This window comes from Siniperca chuatsi, linkage group LG13 (assembly GCF_020085105.1).
Source record: "Siniperca chuatsi isolate FFG_IHB_CAS linkage group LG13, ASM2008510v1, whole genome shotgun sequence".
Lineage (NCBI taxonomy): Eukaryota > Metazoa > Chordata > Actinopteri > Centrarchiformes > Sinipercidae > Siniperca > Siniperca chuatsi.
In genome coordinates this window covers 18,480,435-18,502,024 of record NC_058054.1, presented here as the reverse complement: position 1 = coordinate 18,502,024, position 21,590 = coordinate 18,480,435, and the positions used below count along the sequence as shown (strand labels likewise).

Below are 21,590 nucleotides of genomic sequence, written 5' to 3'. Positions count from 1 at the left end.
CTTATGACATTTTTTTTCAGATGCAACTTATTTTGGATAGGGTCCTCAGATCGTGAAACATTCTGCTGGATGATCACAGGTATCTATTGTGGTAAAAAAGTAGATATGTGCAATTTATGAGAAAATCCTTCCTCTCTCTATTTAAATTGTCTTGTTACTTATACTGTAGTTTCACTGAAAGAAGACAAAGATGCAATCAGCCTCACTTTAGAGTAGCACAACTCAATTATGCAAAATACAAGATGACATAGTAACAAACTCAATAAAGGTCATATGCTAAATCTGTCTTAAGCAATTAATTGAATATAAAAGGAAGATTACCTTAAATTACCCAGTGTGAGACTGATTGTACAGTCGAACACAGGGTTCTAAAGGGGATGGAGTTAGTGTAATCTATTATATCCTGTTGACAACAGAAGGCTATAAACATTTATAGAAGCAGTCTACATACATACACACACACACTCAGACAAACAAACATCTGTAGGCCAAGGGGCAGGTGTGTTGTGGAGACTGGGCCATAAGACCACAAATTGTTAGTCAGTAATAAAAAGTGTCTTTCCATTTCTTTTGTCTTTCAATAAATTGGCTTTATAATTAGGACTTTTCATAACACGATGTAACCGCTCTCATAATATTGAGTGAACACAAACATTTAATGAACTTGGATGCTGCATATATTTCTAGGAATGTGTATCTCTCTGTGTATCTAGATACAATGGTCCATGATCCAATACATAAATGATCCAGGATATATTTTCAAAGATAAGATACACTGTGATTCAAAGCTGGTCCGATACAATTTAATTCAGATGTGATTTTATATTATTTCAGCTCAGGCTTGATAGGATTTGACATTTTTCCTTGTTCATGATTCAAAAGATCGGATGGACAGACGTATCTTTTTTCTTCAACATGTATTAGTTAATCTGTATACCCCTTCTGCTTCTAGTTACAGAGTTATAATATCCTAGGCTACATTTAAACATTGTCAACCACATGCTAATAAGACTTGTGATAATTCCATTTACCTGAATCATCAATTAATAATAACAACTGCATTAACTGCAGCAGCTAAAACAAAGGCAATCATTATGTAGGTATTATTCATTATATTATTCCCCTGTGCTTCTTCATTTTTGCTGCACTGTCCCATAATAAACTCCCACTCTTATAATTGGCTAATTTTGTCAACATCAACCTTAAAAAGCTAAATGAATATCAGGACCAGATGCTAATCCACTGGAGAAACTAATGGAGCAAAAAATCATTGATGGAGGACAGTTTTCTCCTTTAATTATATTCAGTTCTGAGGTACATTTGCTGTACTTTGACATTTCATTTTAGGAAATTTAATAATTTAATATAACATTTTAAAAGTAAAATGTTACTGCCTCTACAATGATTTGATCAAAATACAGTTTTGAAGGTTTTTAAAGCACTTCATGTATAAACAATAGGCTCTGCAGGGAGAGTGACTGGCAAGCTAACTATCATGGGGGCAAATGTGCAGGTCAGATACAAGGTCAAGTGAGAGCAGAACCAATAAAATGTGACAAAGATGATATTCTCTGGTTTGTAATAAGATGATGTCATTGTTTCAGGCACAAGAAAAATATGACAAAGAATATGAAGTTTAAATGAGGATCTACTGTGATGAAGGAGAAGTGAGAAAAAGAGCAAGCGACAGAGACAGTGAGGGAGAAGGAGAGGGGAAACCAGAAAAAGGATTGAGAGGTCTGAGAGGGAGAAAAAAGGGGAATGTATCTGTCCTGCTGGGAGCAACGTAGAGTGATGGGAGTGGAGGCGTTGCACTGAACCTCATGTCCTAAGGCAAGGAGGAGATATCAATACACACACTCACTAAGAGCCAGTCTCCTGCTCTGAATAGAAAAAAAAAAAAAGATATGGAGAAAGATACAGCATGAGGAGAACAGCTAGCATAGAAAAAACTGTACTACAACTCCAAAACCACAGTGGATATGTGGATATGTCTATAACATTGTAGGTAGGTATTACACACACAAACACAGAGCATAATCATGTAGTATAATGAAGCATATTATAGCATAAGGTAATATTATTCCAATCTATATAAGAGGCGTATTACTAATACTGACTATACCAATTATAAACTGGTACCATTTTATAAAATGGTAAAAGTTTGATTGACTTACGTTACCCCATCTTAGTTATCACATCTTATTATCTTTATATAATTAAGATATTTTAAGTTAAAAATATTGCAGGCATAACATTATAATCACTGGTTAAAGCGGTCACAACTGAGGTTTTTTTTTTACCACTTGGGGGCAGCAGAATAAACTTTAAACACAACATTGATATATTATCATTTTAAAGTTGTTACGGCAAATGTGTTACTTGCCTATTTACATATCCAGCAGACACAGAGCAAAATTAGCTTTCATTTAGAGTTGTGTTCGTAGCTACCCAACAAATTTCACTCTTAATATGTTATAACAATATAACAATATTCACTCTTCTTTTAGTTCTGTTTTGGTCTCCACCAACATCTAAGAGACATATCTGGCTCTTTAGCATCTAAATGCTCAACTATGTTCTGGGGATGCACCGGTATATCAGCGGAACATCGGTAAAACAGCTTTCTGTTACAGCTGGAAACGTGGTTGATGAAAGCCTTAAGATTGAACCAAAAAAGTTAGGTTGCACGCCAGGAGAGCAAAACAAGGAGCTCTGTAAAGCTGAGGGGAACTGCAGAGTCATGTGATAATTCCTTGTGGGACCGTTCACAGTACACATAGTCATTTGAGCCATTGCTAATATAAAAATATCAGTTAGTACTTTAATGTTATAATGTGATGTTATTACTTTATTTAGGGGTTAACAGACAAGATACTGACAAAATAAAATAAGATGTTCATGCAGGTCTGCTAATGCTGGTTGCAGCAGAGAGAAATCTGGCTTGCAGGTAGGTGTCATCCCTCTACAAAGAGCAGAATCTTTTTTTATTTATTGTTATTATTTTGGGCTTTTTTGCCTTTATTGGATAGTGCAGCCAATGATGGACAGGAAAGGGGGAGAGAGAGAGGGGATGATATGCGGTAAGGACTCAGCCTTGGCACATGGGGCGCGCGCTCTACCAGGTGAGCTACCGGGGTGCCATGAGCATACAGAATCTTTGATGTTCTGCATCTGTTTCATGTTGCAGACCTGCCTCACTATTACCTCACAACTATGCACCCGCTGCAGAAATTTAACAGCTACACAAAAGGCAAAGGGGACAGAGCAAGGGAGAAAGAGAAAGAATTAGAGAGGCAGGCAAAGTGATATGTTCCTCTTCTCCTCGGGGCAGACAGGCAGACACCTGCGTGGTTTGATCAGACAGTCCCTTCAATATTCTTGCTTATCCTTTGATGATCCATCACGTTATCTCTTTCTATTCCCCCACTGTCTCTCTTTTTCTCTCACACACACACACACACACAGCATATCCCTATTTCCTGGGTCTACCTTTGTTTCTCTCTTTCATCTCCCCAGCTCCCTTTTTCTAACATTTTTTGTCTCCCTCCTTGTTCTGCTTCTATTTTGCCTCACCACCTTTGAAGTGTGTCACAGCTCCTGCTTTGTTGGGCCCTACAGTTTAATTAGCACCTCTGCTTTTGTCACCTTGGTGCAGTTTCACTTTCAGGTAGTCACTGTAGGTACTGTAGATTGGGATTTGGAAAAGTGAGATTGACTATTGTCATTATGTGAAGACGCTTAACAGCAACACAGTCAAAATGGTAAAGTTGTACTTTAATGCAATCATGCAATTAGGTTCTCTTCTTTATTTACTCCCATTTTCCATTCTCCTATAAATGTCCTGTCTTTGCTATCCTGCTGTTTCTGAGCAGATGGAAAATATTTTGGGGGTACACATGTACAGCACATCAAAGGCTGTTTGTCATGGTAGCATTGTTTCTGGACAAAGGGAAAAGACAATACAGCTGTAAGCAAAAGATCATTAGGCAGTGATGAGAACTTGTTGATCCACCTAGCAGTTTTAATTATGACTAGAGAAAGCATTGGAGAGCTGTGGACCACTTCCTGTTTGTGTCTAAATTTGCAACAACTGGCAAAAAATGATGTGATTGTTCCTGACAGAACTGCAGAAATATTAAACTTTTCACAATTATTCAACCATCCATCCTTGCAACAAGTCAGGAATTGTAAATAATGCATGCTCACATCATTCAAATAGCATGCTTTTCATTAAAAAAAATCCTGCTCATCACTTTGAACTTATGATAATAAGTCCTATGTTTTCCATAGCAAACTACAAGAAATAAATGGATTTTGACTGTGTGCTGGGCATTTGCTGGGCATTTGGCATTGGCAAAAATATAAATTATGTCTGTTTTTTCTTTGTTTGTTTTTTTTCAAAAAAGTAACTGTGAAAATAGAAGAAACTTTCCACAGTGGAAAACTATGTAATTTGGAATATATGTTAGCATCTTCAAAACAGCGGCCAAAGATTGACTGAAAGGAGGTAAGGAAACCACCTCTTTTTCAATTCATTATGTTGTGATCATGCCCATGGTTTATGATTGATCTCTAAGGTTTTTACAGATGACAGGAGGACTGATGGAAGTCAGAGGGTGAACATTGTGAAAAAAAAAACATTTGGTATAGCTTTACATACATAAAAGAGAAACCTTTAACATTAGTACTTCGTAGTAACATTAGTAGTGGCTGATTTTACTTGATCAGACTATATTTGTTAGACTTCTCAGATATGTGAGAGTCTTCAAGACCAAAATCTCAACTTTGGCCTGATGCTGGCAACAGATGGACATTTCTACTAAGAAATGTTCATCATAATCAGAGCAAGCAATGCAGAGAAATAGATCCGTTACTACTTTTGTGTTTTCACCATCAGATATGTACTGTATGTCCAGCTAGAGTGTTGTATCAAAATCTCTTAATAAGCAGGCATTCAGACTGAGAACAGACCCGCATTCAAAACAATACAACGGGCATGCATTGGTGGGGGCGTGTTGCTTAAGGTACCAGCAAGACATGACTTTGAATAACAGATCTGTGAATTTGACGGCTTATCAGACGCCAAACCATTCACATCAGTTTATAATACTCCGAGAAATTATTTTATAACTCTGGAAAGTTATCACGGCAGCAACCATTTTATCATTCATTGTGATTATCCCAAGGTTAACAGTAGAAATACACCTTTGACATCACAAAGTAATCCACTAGGAATGTGTGCTTGCATGTATTTGATTGGCCAACACAGCTCCTTGCCAGATGGCGTTGCATTGTGGAAAAAGTTAAGCCTGGTTCAACTTCTTTGCCAGACGACCCTGCGACTGGGGTAAAGTCGGTAAAGTCGGTCTGAACGAGATTTAAACATAATAAATGCATCTCAAACATGCTTCCTTTTATATATGGTAAAGATTGGTTGAAAAAATTGCCTGAAATTTACCACACTATTGACCCAAGGAAGTTTATTGATAAACAGTACAAAAAATTTGAAGAGTTACAGCCCAAAATGTGAGTTGAACTAACAGGCTGTCTCAAGATTTGCCTTATAGCCATCAGAGCCACAGATACTCTTAAATTGTAACCAATACAGCTGTCTACACTGGCCACATAGTGGCTCTCACTTTAAGTGTATAACTGCAACCTAAACTCTTTTTAGGCTATCTAGCGTCTTATCTTACACATAGAACAGCAGTGATTGTGTATTGGGCTGCGAGAGCAATCAAAACAGGTCTGAGCCCACAGCAGTACTGTGGCTGAACACATCCAATGAAGACACTGAGTGAGCACTGAAGCTGCTGCTGCGTTGTGAAGTACTGCTTCACTTTGCAGCCTGTGTAAATAAGGTGTTACTGGACCGATGGTGGACTTAATACACAATACAGCTACTGAAGATAAAGAATCCATTAATTATTAGGAGAAAAAAATAATGATAATTCTGATAATGATAAGCTAGAAAGTACACATCAAAGTATCAACAAAACATTCAGGCCCACACTCAAGTTGAAGAACATTAAAAACAACGTAACTCTGGACTTTAATACATGCTGAGAATTATAGTTTTCACAAACACATTCACAACCTAAACCAACCAATGGGAATAATCAAACATGTTTTTTTCGTGGCAGCTGCTGGTGATGACCCTCTCTCTCATTTTCATTGTCCATCTGTGTCCTCCATTTATTTCCTCAGCTATCCATTCTCCCTTTCCCTCCAATTGTCCAACTACTTTTGTTCCTTCACCCTGTGTGAGTTCTGCAGAGGAAACAATGTAGCACAGCACATTATTCTGGTACCATGATGAATGGGGAGAATCCGTGCCTGTTGACTGTGGCCTTGAGATAAAGAATAAGCAAATTAAACTGCCTGCCTGCCTCGCAGCACCCTAGAGTCCACTGCCACCATTCCTCATGCTAATTTGATTGAGAACGCTCGATCAGCACATACTCCTCGACCCACACACCTTTGCTCTAAGGGAGATGTTTAGGGGGCGCAGAGGATAGAGGATGCCATCATGGTATACAGCAATAACAATTTATCTCCAGGATGCCTGTCTCAGCGTATAATGTTCAAGTTAGGCCCACTGTGGGTAGTTTACATCAAAGTGAAATGTGGTACCGCAGGAGAGGGCAGGACAAAACGAGAGACAGGAAGGAAAAGAGAAAAAGAATATCTAGATAAAAAGGTGAGGTGGAGAAAGAAGTGAAGATGAGGGAATGTATGAGGCATTTAGAGGAGAAGCACTTGTGATGGAAGACCAGTGGATGGGAGAGGGAATAATGGATGACGAGAGAAAAGTACAAGAGGGGAGAAAATAGGCAAGTACTTAACAATCCTGGTCTGTGTTCCCACACTGCAATTAATGTGGAGCCAGAAGGACAGCCTATTCCTTTCTGTAGTAAAACAAAACCAGGATTGATGAAAGTGTCTGTAGTGCATAAGTGACTGCCTGTATATGGGCTCGCTAGGAGCAAAGTGTCGAGATAGAGAAGAGGAGAGGACAGTTGGAGTGAAAAAGAAGGAATGTGTCACTAGGTGGAGAGAAAGACACAAACAGGGCCACAGATTGAGATAAAGATTTGAGAGAATAGTTAGACTCCAAGAAGAGGAGGGGGGTATGTGTGAGTCTGTGCAAAACAGAGAGCGCTGTAGCAGTAGACAATTGCTAAGGGAGATAAATTGGGACAGAGCTGCTCTTTTGATGGCCATTTTTTTCAGAGTCTCCTTGGTAGCGATTGTATGGGTTTCATTCATTAGACGGCATGCAATGAAAAACAAGAAGAGAAATATCACCAGTCAGCAGCCAGCGCACAGCTCTGCTTTTAACTCTCGGGCGATATTTCACCCGGCTTGACCTTCTCAAGTCAACAAACCAAGTGTTAATCATGGACAAAAACAATCAAAATGAATTTCCTCTTTTGTCTGGCTGCTCGTTGCAGTGTCATTAAACCTTCACTGCGCCAAGGAATTGGCTACTAGAGAAAGCTATGTACTGTAAATTACTGTAAGGCAGTGCTGCTTTATTGAAGAGGAACAATGTCTGTGAGGAATATCTTCAGCATCTCCAGTTTTGTGAGATTTTGCTTTTTTTTCTTTTCTCATCTTCTGAAACTCTTCCAAAGGATAATTAAACCCTCATATAGAGTACAACTACATATGCCACAGTATTTGGGTTACAATGCAGAACAAAAGAGCCTTTAACATGGATCCAGGCTGTTTCACACTCTTCAAGGTCAGCTGTATTTTCCCATTATTTACAGAACAGCTCACACGTTCACATTGAAACACACAAAAGTATGGCTGTGCCAATGGAACAAAAACACACACAAAAAAGGAAAACAGAGGGAGAAAAATAGCTGAGTATAAGTTTTCCATGGTTGTCAGAGCTGGGATTAATAGGAGCCATTTCGCCATAATGAGCTGTTAAGCGTTAGCTGCCAAAAAGCCTCTTCGTTTGCCTTTGAGTCTCAGAATACTTTGTCCAATTATAACAACTCTCTCTGTCTCCTTCCTGTCACTGTCAGCACTGCTGTACCTGCATGATGACTGTCTGATTTCAGCTCTTGTTAGACAACATAATCAGCACCTGAAACAATCATCTGGAGATGAGCTTTATAATGATATCATGCTGTCATTATTACATGTGTACCTGTTCTGTAACTCAACCAGGCAACTTTCAGTCAGCACTACACTCCCAGCACCCGGTTTAATGAAAACCATTATGGGCTGTCTCTCGAACATAAGAAGCAATAAAAAGTTAAAAAGAACAAGTATTGTCCTAGACTTGTCATGGACTACTCAAGGGCTTTTTACTGGCCTACAAGGCTGTGGGAACCTTTTCTCCAAAAGCTACAGTGAGTTCTCAGTAACCAAACTTTCAGTAAATGCAGAGCATCTATAAATCTAATACTACCATTATATACTGCTAAGGGGGACATCTCCAGGTCCAGGCCCTCTGTTTTGTTATGTACCTTATGACAATATATAATAAATTTCTAAAGAGTAATAAAGATTTTGAGATTAATTTATGAAGTCAGAACATGAATAAATGAATGGTACTGTGGCTAGGACCAAAACAAAAACCAAGTGCTACATCATAGAAATGTATGATACTTAGGCTGGGTTGCACATAGCAAAATAACAAAATCTGAATAAAAATAAATAAACCTTAATTTAAAATGAACTGGAGCTGAGAATCACAATATACTATATTCTAAATGTTGTAGAGTAAATTCTAATGAAAGGACATACACACACTTGAAATCCTAGATAGGTGTTGTTGTGAAAATATAAACAAGTGGTCTTGCTTCTTGTGTTGTGCAAAATATTGTGAATTAAAACTGATTTGTAACTGTTTGATGTAATAGACAATGTCACATTAAGATTTAGACTAGAAAATGTACATTGTCATCATGAAAAGCTGACACGGCTCAGGAAAAGATCTTATATTCTTCCACTTTTGAGAACAATCTTTTGGTCATGTTAAATGGAGCAATTCAGCAGCAAGAAAAAGGATGACACATGGCTTCAATTAGCAGAAGCGGTGAATAGATCCCTGTCAGGGGGAGTGAAGAAGATGTATCTAAACTCGAAACCTGACAAGATTATGAAAATAAATGTATTTTCATAAACCTCAGCAAGCTTGAAACAGTCAGCTGTCTTTCCTCCATCCAACTCAAAATCCCTGCTATTGTGAATTTAAAAACCCTGGCCAAAACTTTTTTTTATAAAAGAACAGCAAATTAGAAAGGTGTTGACGTTCATGTATTGTGATATTTTTAAGAAGGTTTAAATTTAATCATATATTGGTGGTGCAGCAACCAGATTAGAGTTCAGTTACAGATACAGTTCACTATATCTATTTGCAGTGTAAACAAACATACTGATATCCAGTCCCCTATAGGAACAAATACTTGTTTAGGTTTTTGCAAGCCCTTTGTCCTGTGAGTTTTTGAGAAATTCTATACAATAATGAGAAGAAAGTGCTCTTAAAAAAAAAAAAAGAGAAAACCATTTGTTTAAGGGTGATAAATGGAATTCAGTCTCCAAGACAAACAGTGAGTACAGAGAACTGTTGGATCATCTGTTTTTATCTTGTGGTGTGAAGTTGCCACAGTTGCCTGCACACAGTACTGAAACATCCTTGTCTCAGCCCCTGTGTGTGTGTGTGTGTGTGTGAGACGATGTATGTGTGGGAGGATGTGTATTGTATACTGTACGTGTGTTATACTTTCTAAATGTGTGTGGATACTTGTGTGCATATACTGTATAGCATATGTTTTTCTGTGTGAATGTGTATTTGTTTTTCCTACCAGCATAGGGGACCGGGGCATCCTTGTCTAGAGCTACCAGTGGAGGGTCCAACAGCACCGTGTCCATGTTCTCTGTGATCACACCATGGTAAGATGTCTCTATCCACGGCTTGTGCTTGTTGACTGTGGAAGAGAAAGAACAAGAGGATTAATACCATAAATGTTACTGTCTTCCTTTGCAATTTTGTAACTGTGCTTATAACTTCAATACACATTTCAATTTATAGCCTTATTGTAAGGATCGTTACTGTGATTTACATGCTTTGTTGTTTCTAACTGTATCTAAATGTGCTGAGTCGCTTCAAGAGGACTGAAAATGAGAAAAAGGAGGTAAGGAAACCTCCACTTTTTCAAAACATTATGTTGTGATCATGCCCATGGTTTATGATTGATCTCTAAGGTTTTTACAGATGACAGGAGGACTGATGGAAGTCAGAGGGTGAACATTGTGAAAAAAAACCCATTTGGTATAGCTTTACATACATAAAAGAGAAACCTTTAACATTAGTACTTCCCTCTCAGTTTGTAGACACCATATACACTCACTCTGTTGGTCTGGGGAGGTTGTAGACAGCCATGTGTCTCCTCACCAATGGCTACACTGCCAGTTGTGCTCGATGATGACACCACAGTCAAAGACTGAACCAAGTCTTTGCAGTAAAGCTTTAAACTTCTAATACATTGACTTAAATGGGCAAACAACAGGGTCTCAGCAGCCCAGAAAATCTTTAAAACCTTATTATATCCATGAGCTGCAATCTCAGACATACTGACATGCACTAGAGAAACCACATCCAACTCTGTGTTAAGCTCTGTGTTTTGACCTCTACCCTTCCTCCATCACCATCACCCTTTTCTATAGAGCATTCTCATCACTTCTTTTTCTCTCTCTCCCTCTCTCTCTGTTTCTGCCTCTCTGCTAGTGTTCTACAAAATGGAGAATTTAACCGCAAATGTGATTGAAAAGTCAGGAGGATGAGCTGGAGATTAACGCAGATCACCATCATACATAGTTACTGACACTGTAAATTAAACTCCCTTCCACTTTCTCGCAGCAGGATCTTACAAGTAGATAGAGGCCAGTAAGAACAACCATATGGGCATGTGCACCTTTGTGTACACGCCTACACACACACACACACACACACATATATCTCTCTCTGGTGTATCACTCTTTACAGGGAGCTGCGATGTCAACTTGACCTTTCAATCCATTGAAGAGGAACGCTTTGTCTCATGCCATTGAGCAGATGACATGTCCAGCTGGCAGCAATTTAAAATGCATGAAACTGTTCCTAAATTTCAGTAGTTTTGTCCTGCTATTCCATTTTCTCCCCCACTTCTCACTACACAGAGTTGAGAGAACAGGGTCAAAGTAAAAAAATAAGAAACACCTGTTAGGCCTATACAAAGGAAATATGTTTGTTTAAAGCAACAAAAATGTTGTGAACGAAAGAAGAAATCTAACTTGGCAACTTATTATTAAGTGGGAAAGTGTAACAGTATTGGTTTTGAAGACATACAACACAATATACTGATAAGATGAAATCTCATTAACTAAATGCAATTATTGTGCCTGTGTATTTCTTATTTTTTTTGCACTTGCTTTCTACTCCTTCAATTCACTGACAGAGACTGATGACTACTGATCATTCTAGATGGGACTCTCGCCCTGCTGAGACAAGTAGAGAGTGGATTATAGGGAGTGAAAGAGAACCACAAGGGAAGACATTATTCATACTAGCAGTCTCATCTCATGCAAGAGACTGAAAGCACTGCAGCAAACAGCATGACTCTGCTCTGCTGGAAAGTGGAGAGACGAGAGCGGAGGTCTGTCTTTGAGAGATGTTTGAGCATGTAAAGATGCTCAAACATCTCTCAAAGACAGACAGACCTCCACCTGGAATATTTTACTTGTAACGGTGGAAAATCAGTGCATTACAGCACATAAGCACACACTTTTATGGTGTATTGTAGGTACAGCTTCACCCACAGTATTTACTGCCTTCTTTGGATTTACTCCTCTGTGTTTTTTCACCCAAAAGCAGACGTGAAATGAACTGAAACAATCTTACAAATAGGCTCTTCAAAACCAAGACCATATTAGACCGAGGCACTGAGGTGACTATATAACAGACTATAAATATGGGCATTATTCAAGTGAGTCTTCATTTCTATGTGCTTGCACTTGCCAGTGTAAATACATATTAATCCATAATGCTCACATAGCATTTCATTTACATTTGAAGATGTCTTCACTAAGTCTAATAGCAGCCCACAGCTAGCGCAGTTTATTCGTGTATGGCAGGTTCAATTTCTGGCTCAAGGTCTCACATTTATCCTAAACAAATTGGGTGGTGGTTGAGGCAGCAGAGCTGTGACTCTTTAAAGGGAGTCTAATATAAGAGCTGTTTTGTAGAAAGAGCACACATCAGACCATGAAAATGGGCTATTTACAAAATGGCTTTCATGACATGTAGTACTGTAAAGCCATTAGTGATGCATTTAAGGTATTTATCCTTGACATCCTTGTACTGAGCAATAGCAACAAAATAAAAATTTGAGATAAGCTTGCATTCATAGAGAAAAAAAAGGAGCAGCTGCCTTGACAAAGTCAGCCCCGCTACAAAATATACCATGCAGCAGTTTTCCATAAGATCATCTCTGAAACTGAAACAAGACGAGTCTACAGCCATGCTAGAGGCTCTTTGAGGCTATACTAAATGCTAACATCAGCATGCTAACATACTCAAAATGACATGCTGATGTTGAGCAGGTGTAATGTTTAAAATGTTCACTATCTCAGTTTAGCATGTTAGCATGCAAACATTTGCTACTTAGCACTAAACAAAAAGTACACCTGAGGCTGATGGTCATTAGCTTTGCAGGTATTTGGTCTTAAAGCAAAATATTGGACAAATTAAACATTTGATGATGGAAGGACAATGATGGAAAACTCAGGGGATCACCAAAGTTATCACAATTCATCATGAGGGAGACATGAACGTCTGTACAAAATGTCATGGTAATCCATCCAATAGTTGCTGAGACATTTCACTCAAAAACATAAATGTGAACCTCATCGTGGTGCTAGAGGAAAAGTCAGGGGATCACCTTAGGTAGCATTGCCTGTGAGCCACGGATATCTGTACCAAATTTTGTGCCATTTCATACAGTAGATGGTGACATATTTCACAGGATAAGTGAAAACTTTGACCTGCTAGTGGCACTACAGAAAAACTCAGGGGATCATCTAAATCATCTGGATTTATCTTCTGGGCACCATGGATATCTGTACCAAATGTCATGTCAATCCATCCAATAGCTGTTGAGATATTTCACTAAAAGCAAAAAATGTGAACCTCCTCGTGGTGCTAGAGGAAAAGTCGGCGGATCACCAAAAGTCATTAGGATTTATCCTATGACTGGACTATGAATGTCTGTATAAAATCTACATGGCCATCCAAGTGATAGTTATTGAGATATTTCAGTCAGGACCAAAGTGGTGGACTGAGCAGCCACCAGACAGACACTGCCATCTATAGAGCCATGGCGCTAGCATGGCTAATAAAAAACATGTAGCGTGGCTCCTTTAAGGAAGAGGGCAGTGCATGGTGAGTGTGTGAGCAAGCGAGAGAGAGTGACGGTGAATGTACTCAGTGCAGAACAGGTGTGTTGGTGATCGAAGCAGAGGGAAAGGTTAGCAGTGAAGTTGTCAACTTCAGCCCTGGAGGAAAACAAAGTCTTCCCTGTGCTTCCCGACCACAGTCCAAAAGCCGCAGCAGGAACGGTTAACACTATGCTTAAGTTACCTCATTAAGCAGATCATATGATTAAAAAAATATTTTAAATACTAGTCATAGTGATAAACTACGCTTATTAACTTTTTACTCACAAAGCTTTCATTGCACTTTCAGCAACAAGATTTTACTCGCAGGGGAGCCAGTGGTCGATGGCTATCAGCTATCGTTCATCGGCCCAACCCTAGTTGTAGCACGTGGTTCCTCCCTTAATAATGTTATAAGTGTCATTGACTGCATGACACTTTGGCGTCTTTGGCAATTTCCTAAGGAACGTCTGCAGCCATTACAGCATCAGACTGCACATTATGGAGGACTAATTCACTTAGTAGAAGAAACAGTCTAAAAGTGGATCTAGTATAGCACTGGATAAAATCTGATATGACAGTAATATGAACACAGAAATCCAGGAACAAGATAGTGCTTTCCTGTAAATAACATTACTGCAGGAGATTGTCAATATATAATAATTGTCCATACTCGTTTTGAAATCAAAATATCTGTTAGTGTCTTCCCCTGGGACTGAGGCTCATAAAAACATATTACTGTAGGGACACAACCGGTTGATAATCTATATTTAATTTGGGTCCCAGATCATATTCTAAGAGACATTGCATTACTGTGTTATGTATTGATCAATTTAAGTCATGTCAAATAATTTGATTACAATGATGTTGTAGTGGAATAGAGTAATCCTTACATAGACTGTAAGGTAAAATACCAAGGCATAGATAACAACACCACCATTAACAAGTAATAATAATGAGATGAGGAGAAGAAAAGGAAGAGAAAAAGACAAAGAAGAAACTTTGAAAACAAGGGATAATAAGAAGAGGTAGAAAAGGATCAAAAAGAAAAGGGATAGATAAAGAGGACATCACATCAAATCCTGAAGTTTTGAGAAGAGATTTTAAAGATGTTACAGATTCTGAAAGTCTTTTCTCAGACATGGCACGCCAACGCTGAGGGGTCTCCTTTAGACTTAACGCTACACTTTGGAACAACCAGGAATATCTAGAAAATTGACTCATAAAAAGATAATACATCCATTGACCAAGCTGGCCTAAAACAGTTGGTAATCTGCACAGAGAAACCTGTACAACGTGGTAGAAAACCTCTCTGCTTTTCATGCATTACATGAGGCACAAATCCATACAGAGTTTAGAGGTTCTCTAATGCAGTGTAAATCATACATATCCCTCACCAGGATAACAGCACCACCAGGCACCAGGAGGGGAAAGTGAAATAATGTATACTACATACATGATAAGAATATGAGAGAGGAGGATGCAAGAAATGGAGTGGATCAGTAACAGAAAAGTAAGGGAAAAAACAATCCTATGGGATATCGACATTTCAGTAATACAACAGAATAATGACGGAACCTCAGTGCTATTGAAAGTTGAGGGAGCAGACCGAGTATGTGCAAATCTACAGTGAACATTTACTTGGCTGACCACACACACACACACACACACACACACACCCCTACAGTACGTGCACATGCACCAACACACAAGGCCTGAGGGACGCAGAATTATACAGTGGCCTCAGAAAGATCCAGCTCTGCATTAATGGGTGACTTGTTGACACAATGTGTATGACTGTGGACCTGTAAGGCTCCATTTCTCAACACCAGGGACAACAGTTGACCATAAAGATGGATATACTGTATTAGCAGAATGTGGAAACAGAGGACATGACGTGAAATGTGAAAGAATCTGACTAAAGTTAATTAAAGAAGGGAGAACAAAAGGGTTAACCAAGAGAAGAGAGTAACAGAGAAGGGAAGATAAGAAATGGAGGCGGTGGGGTGAGTAGGATGGGTGGGGTGAGGAGGGAGAGATAATAGGGGAAAGGAGTCAGCGAGGAAAGTGGGGCTATAGAGGGTAGAAGAGAGGCCAGGCAGCTAGCACTTCCTGTATGAAAAATAGGCTGCTGTCTATAGGACCTCACAGATCCTTCAATTTATTTTCCTATTAAAATATTAAATTGAATTCCAATTGGATACATTACATGCCTGAGATCATACATCATCAAACAATAGCACAGATCCTAGGGGGCTCCATTTCTCATGTATGGAAAGATCTTGCAGAGGCCTCCAAAATTATGATTTAGGACAGGGTTTCGAGACACATAATGGTGATGAGACGATGACACCCCATAAATAAAATCCTTCCTCGTTAGCAGAAAAGAATTGAACTGGGGAAGACCCAGGAAGGAGAATCATACCAGTCTGTTATCACTGTAGCTTTCCAATCCAAGTTTTGGGTAAGAACTTGGGTATACTACTGATGTGTACTATGTGGGGATGTTTGTCATATGTGATTTTACTTATTCACCCTGTGTTTCTTGTCTCTCTCTCTTTTGTCAAAACCATCCAATGTGTGCAAAAGGTCATACAAAAATCAAGAAAAAAGGCAAGGTAGCAGTCTATTTGTCGATTGTCATCAGCCTCTCTCTTCTCTTTTTTCCTATCACTCTGTGCTGTGAACTATCCAATTACAGAAAAAAAAAAAAATCATTTAAAAAACAGAAACAGTACAACAGGTTGGATATCTTATGAGGCGATCAGTGATCAGCCAGAGAATGATTTTTAAAGTAAAAGAAATAGTAAAAAAAAAAAAAAATTGTAAAATTGTTAAGACTGATTAGATATTTTAAAATCAGTACTAAACATTTGTCCTATGAATTTCACTCCAAATGAATGAGAGTATTGGTGTCTAAACATGCAGCCCAGAAATAATGCCCTTCTCTTCTTTCTCTTTGTTTCTAGCTTCATTAACAGAACAAGAACAAAGTACTACTGACTTGCATTCAATTCTTGTTAACGGAATGCATGTTCATTTTATAGAAATTCAGAGCATGAGAGAGAACTGAAAATATAATAATTTATTATCTCACAAAGAGGATTACACATTCATTTTCTACATTCGAGAAAACAGGAAAATTCTCCCAACACCATGACAAGTATTACAATATTAAACAATATATTTTATATTTGGTTTCTCTAATGAGGCAGTTAAAACAAATCACCTCATTCTAGACTTGTCTCTTATAATGATGTGTCCTTGTGGGAAAGTATTTATGATGCTGTTAGTTTAACAGTAAAAGCGGTCAGAGAATTAAAACTGCAGATTCAGAGCCATTCAGCTTAGTTAGGAGGTGATAATTGCTTCAGTGGTGAACAGTGAATGTCATTGTATCAAACTTCTACCATTAATTGACAGTAATTTAAGCCATGAAGGAGTTAATTATGTGTAGTGGTTATAACACAGACACACATGAGGAGACATGACAGACAAGTTAAATCCAAGTCATTAGTGTGTCTGAAAATATCCTCAACATAACTCTTTAGATGTCACCGTCGCTTACAGCATTGGGGCACAGACCTTTAATTTTACGTTGTGTGTGGGGAAAAAAATGATTCAACCAACATGCAGTAAGATGTCGATGTTAGCTATCAATTATAGCAATTACACAACTGTACCTTCTTACTGATATAGAAGACAACTGGCAATATCGCGTATGTTTTTGATTTAACCTTATTTGCTGCCATCAAAGATGACATTTGATAACTATGATTCCTTGAGGGGAGTAAGGTACTCTCTTTGAAGCTGCACAGATCAATAGTTTATATTAACAATGTACCAAATTACTATGTGTAATGGGAAAGGGCTCACTTGTAGTGGCAAAACCAAAGAAAATTATCACCTAAATTTGCAAAATCTGCAGTTCCCCTCAGCTCTAAGAAGTGTTTTAGCATCTTTTAACTCATTGTTTTGGTTTTACGGCCCACAACTTTATTGTTTTGGTCCACTCTAACCGCTCTCATCAACCCTGTTTCCAGCCACAGCAGGCAGATGTTTTCAGCAAAAAAGCCCTGATAAACACACTGTATGCTACCTGCCCAGCATCAAGCGGCACACAGAAAAAGTTAGCGACTAGCTGGGGAACATAGTTAATTGAGCATTTAGTGGCTTAAGAGCCAGATAATTTTCTAAATTTAGTCAGGTGGCCAGAAACATGACTCTAAATGAATGCTAATGTTTCTCTTTGTCTGCTGGATGTGTAAATTGTTTGCTTACATTTTTGGCATAACATCTTTTATAAGGTCATCCCATGTCAGTGTTCAATCAATGAATGCAGCTTTAATCCAATATATCTTACAAGTTTTAATACTTTTTCACCTTACTGCTTTTTTTCTTAGGACACTGCCATTGATTTTATCTTTGTTTAAGGGGCTAGAAACCATTCCTAACTGGAGGGACGACTTGCTTACAAAATACAGTATTTAGTCCATATGTAAATTAAACAATTCAGAGACCATTCATCTGTGGGTTTCAGGCACCGGCAAAGAGAAACACTGACATATACAGTAACACAACAGTTAAATGAATTTAATTTAACTTAATTTTTCATTTCCAGTAATGACCGAGAAGGGAACCAACTACATCAGCAGTAGATTAGGCATTAGAAACTCCAACACCCAAGGGAGGAGAGGGACAAAATCATTACACTATGTCCATAAGTACTACGAGCATCCACTCTGACTTTTACAGTCCCATTGTTGAAGTGTAGGATGCAATTAGCAAGTACAGTGCAATTAGGCATATTGACTGCTGTATACAAGTCCTGCACTTTAAGCAGAACTAGGTTGGAGCTGGCCAGTGGGTCATTTTCAGAACATTAGTTCTTGTTCTTCCCACTCACTCTCTCCCATGACCCTCGCTCCTTTTACAGTTATGCAGATTTGCAGGCAGTGCTGTTGTTTTTTAGTGTTTTTTTTAAACAACTCATTAAAGGGGCCATAAACTCTCCACCAACCACGAGCCATAACCCCCCCCCCGTTGTGAAGGCGATTAGTTTACAGAGATTTTGATTTAATTTGGGTTTGCCCACAATCCCATCAAGACAATTCGGAGGTTGCTCTCCTATCTGAACAACAATATATGAGATACAGATGTGCCATAATTGCTCTGCGACATACAACTCCCTCCTTTTCCTTTCCCCAGCCTGGTGCTGACTGCATCTAAACAAACTGAGGAGGGAAACAAAGCCACTGTGTTTAATTGGCATCAAATATTTTGCACATAGTGCAATGTCTATAGGCATATAAGAAAAACAACTGCAGTTTAGAGTTGTGAGTTATTTGGGTATGTCTGAGGACAGAGCGTGCAAGTGCAAGAATGAGTTCGTAGAATAGACGGACAAAACCTATTGAGAACAAATAGAATATCACATGGTGAAGTGAGTGAGAGTTAAAAAAAACAGATTTACGTACTGCTGAAAGAAGAGAGAGAAATACATATATATAGAGAGAGGAGTAGCTGCATCAAAAGATGAATTCCTGAATACATCTCAAACTTGGACCTAAAAAAGTAGGACATTTTGCAAAATAACCTTCAAATAATCTTCAGAAAGAAGAGGTAACCACATTAATCAATAAGAACAGAAGAGGAAATATCATCTTTAGATATATCCAAAACAACTGGATAACTGTCAAGCTAGCTAGCAACTGTTAACTACTACCTGTTACTGTTCCCAACATTCCAAAGGAGAAACTACACTGAAGAAGCTAACAGAAGAGGTACTTTATCAAGACAAGAATAAAAATTAAAGAATCGTTATTGGTAACATTAATATATCTGGTAAACTGTGCAGTTAAGGTTTTTGCCAGTGTTTGTAGGCTAGAAAAGCTTACAAAATAAAGTGTTAGCCTAGCTCCCCTTGAAGTCGTCGCCAGCAGGCAGCACAGCACAGCTCTCAGAGTACAGAGCAAGGAGATTCAGTACCCTGCTAAATGAAAGAGTGGAACAGCTAGGGAGAAACACAAGCAGAAGACACTCCGTGAAAACCCAGAGGTCCTCTTCACTGACCAACAAAAACAAGGAAGGGAGAAGAACAACCTCACATTCTTCACTAACTCCATCTACATCTGAAAAGACACTCTGTGCAGCAATTACGCATACTATATGTATCCAGCGAGGGCATCAGCTCAGGAGGCAGATTAAAGATCTGTATAGATGAATACCTTGACAAGGATGACCCTCTGCTTACCATCACATACTACACCAAAAGAAAGGTCATGGTCCAAGGGAATGAAGCATACTTGGAGTCCTTTCAAGAGGCATTTCCCTTGTTGAAAGCAGAGGTGGACACCAAGAGGATCAATGTCCCCTCTGACAGTGAAGATGATAAGAGCCCATTAAGGAACCCCATCATCCATCTCTGCTCCTCCCACACTTGCCAGTGCTATCAACCAGCTGAAGGAGAGTATGGCCCTGCTGGAGCTGGACTTTGCTGAATTCAAAGTGCTGACCCAAGCCAGGCTGTCTGACCACCCAGACAACACTCTGCAGCACCTTTAAGAGGAGCTCCAGCAGCTAATGGCATCTGACCTCAGAGGCATTCAAACAAGAGAACAGTGTGCTCCGTGCTCAGTTGCTGAGAATAGAGAAAGGAGGTTCATCAGGCAAGTCAAACACCTGACAGACCAACTCTCGTCAGTCCCCACAATGAAAAGTACAGAGACTCTCCCTGCCAGTGTACCAAACCCCTGCCTTGTCTCTGTCCCACCCTATGCTTTGCACTCAGCCCAACAACACCCTGGCTCCTGTTGATACATCCACACAGCCAGCTGCCAACAGGCAGCTCTGCCCACCCCAGCTTCTCTCCACTCCTGAAGAGGTAGCCCCACAAGTGGTCCTGCTGGCTGACTCAAATGGGAAATTCCTGGGCACTTTTGCCTGGTAAGAAAGTGTTTTATTTAAACGCTGCAGCACCAGAGGCCAGGCGATGAAGCTTTTGTAAAAGGAGACCCTCAAGAGCCCTCAATGCCTGGTGATCCACAAAGGAACAAATGACCTACAGAAGAACAAATGACCTACAGGTAGATGACGGAGCAGGCCAGTAGGGAGTTCCCTGACACCTGCATTGTGGTCTCCACCCTGCTGCCTAGGACAGACATCCCTCCTCATGTCATCCATGACAGTGCCGCCTCACCCAACGTCCACCTGGCCCTCCACCCAACCATTGGCACCTGGGCCCTCTATGATGGACTCCATCTACACAAAGGAACTCTCCACTCAGAAATCGCCTATTTCCAGGCCCTGGGAAACATGCTTCTAACTGGAGATCTGAATGGACGAACAAGAATCGAACCTGATGTCATCAACCCACAGGGCAACAACCATGTGTTTGGTCAGTCTCACCTGTTTACCACACCAACCATCATCCATCGGATCAACCTTGACTCTGAAATAAACCAAAGTGGCAGGGAGGTAGTGCATCTCTGTCAGGCCTTAGGCCTGTGCAAAGTTAAGGGTAGGTTCAGAGGGGATTCTTCAGGGAGATTCACATACTCCTCAGCTCTTGGGTCCAGTGTAGTAGACTATGCAATCACTGACATGGACCCCTCCACTATCAGTGCATTCACTGTCAGACAGCAATCCCCCCTTTCAGACCACAACCAAATGAATGTGTTCTTTAAACTCTCAGGTCAAATGAGTGACACAAAAAGGGAACCCAGTAAGCTGTATAAATTAAATCCTACTTACAGATGGGCCAAAGAAAGTGGAGACAAATTCATCATGGCCTTGAAATCACCTGATCTGATGAATGACATATCAGTATATAACCAAAATCAATATGCCCCTACCAGAAGGCCATTGATGATATCAATATTTCATGAGGCAGCTATTAAAGCTTACCTCATAAAACAAAAACAAAAGCCTGTTAAAAGGCAAAACGCAGACAAATGGTTTTTATCAAGGATGCCAGACCATTAGAAAAGGCCAGAGAAAAATAGCAAATGAAAAACACTGCTAACCAAACAACCCAGCCTTACGCATTAGGTACAGTGCAATTATAAACAAATAAATGTACAGTTAGGAACAGAAAACAAAATTATACCCACAGTCATTAATCAACATCAATTCTGGGCTATGTGGAACAACTT

General features: G+C 39.4%; 1 protein-coding gene across 3 annotated transcripts in view; it reads right to left on the bottom strand.

Moving 5' to 3' along the window:
- Positions 1 to 21,590, bottom strand: part of clstn2a (calsyntenin 2a) — a 157,617-nt gene that overhangs the window by 71,368 nt on the left and 64,659 nt on the right. For all 3 annotated transcript variants that reach the window (XM_044219519.1, XM_044219521.1, XM_044219522.1), the window contains one exon: positions 9,831 to 9,953. In XM_044219519.1, coding sequence (XP_044075454.1) covers positions 9,831 to 9,953 — 123 coding nt within the window. The remainder of the gene's footprint in view (positions 1 to 9,830; positions 9,954 to 21,590) is intronic.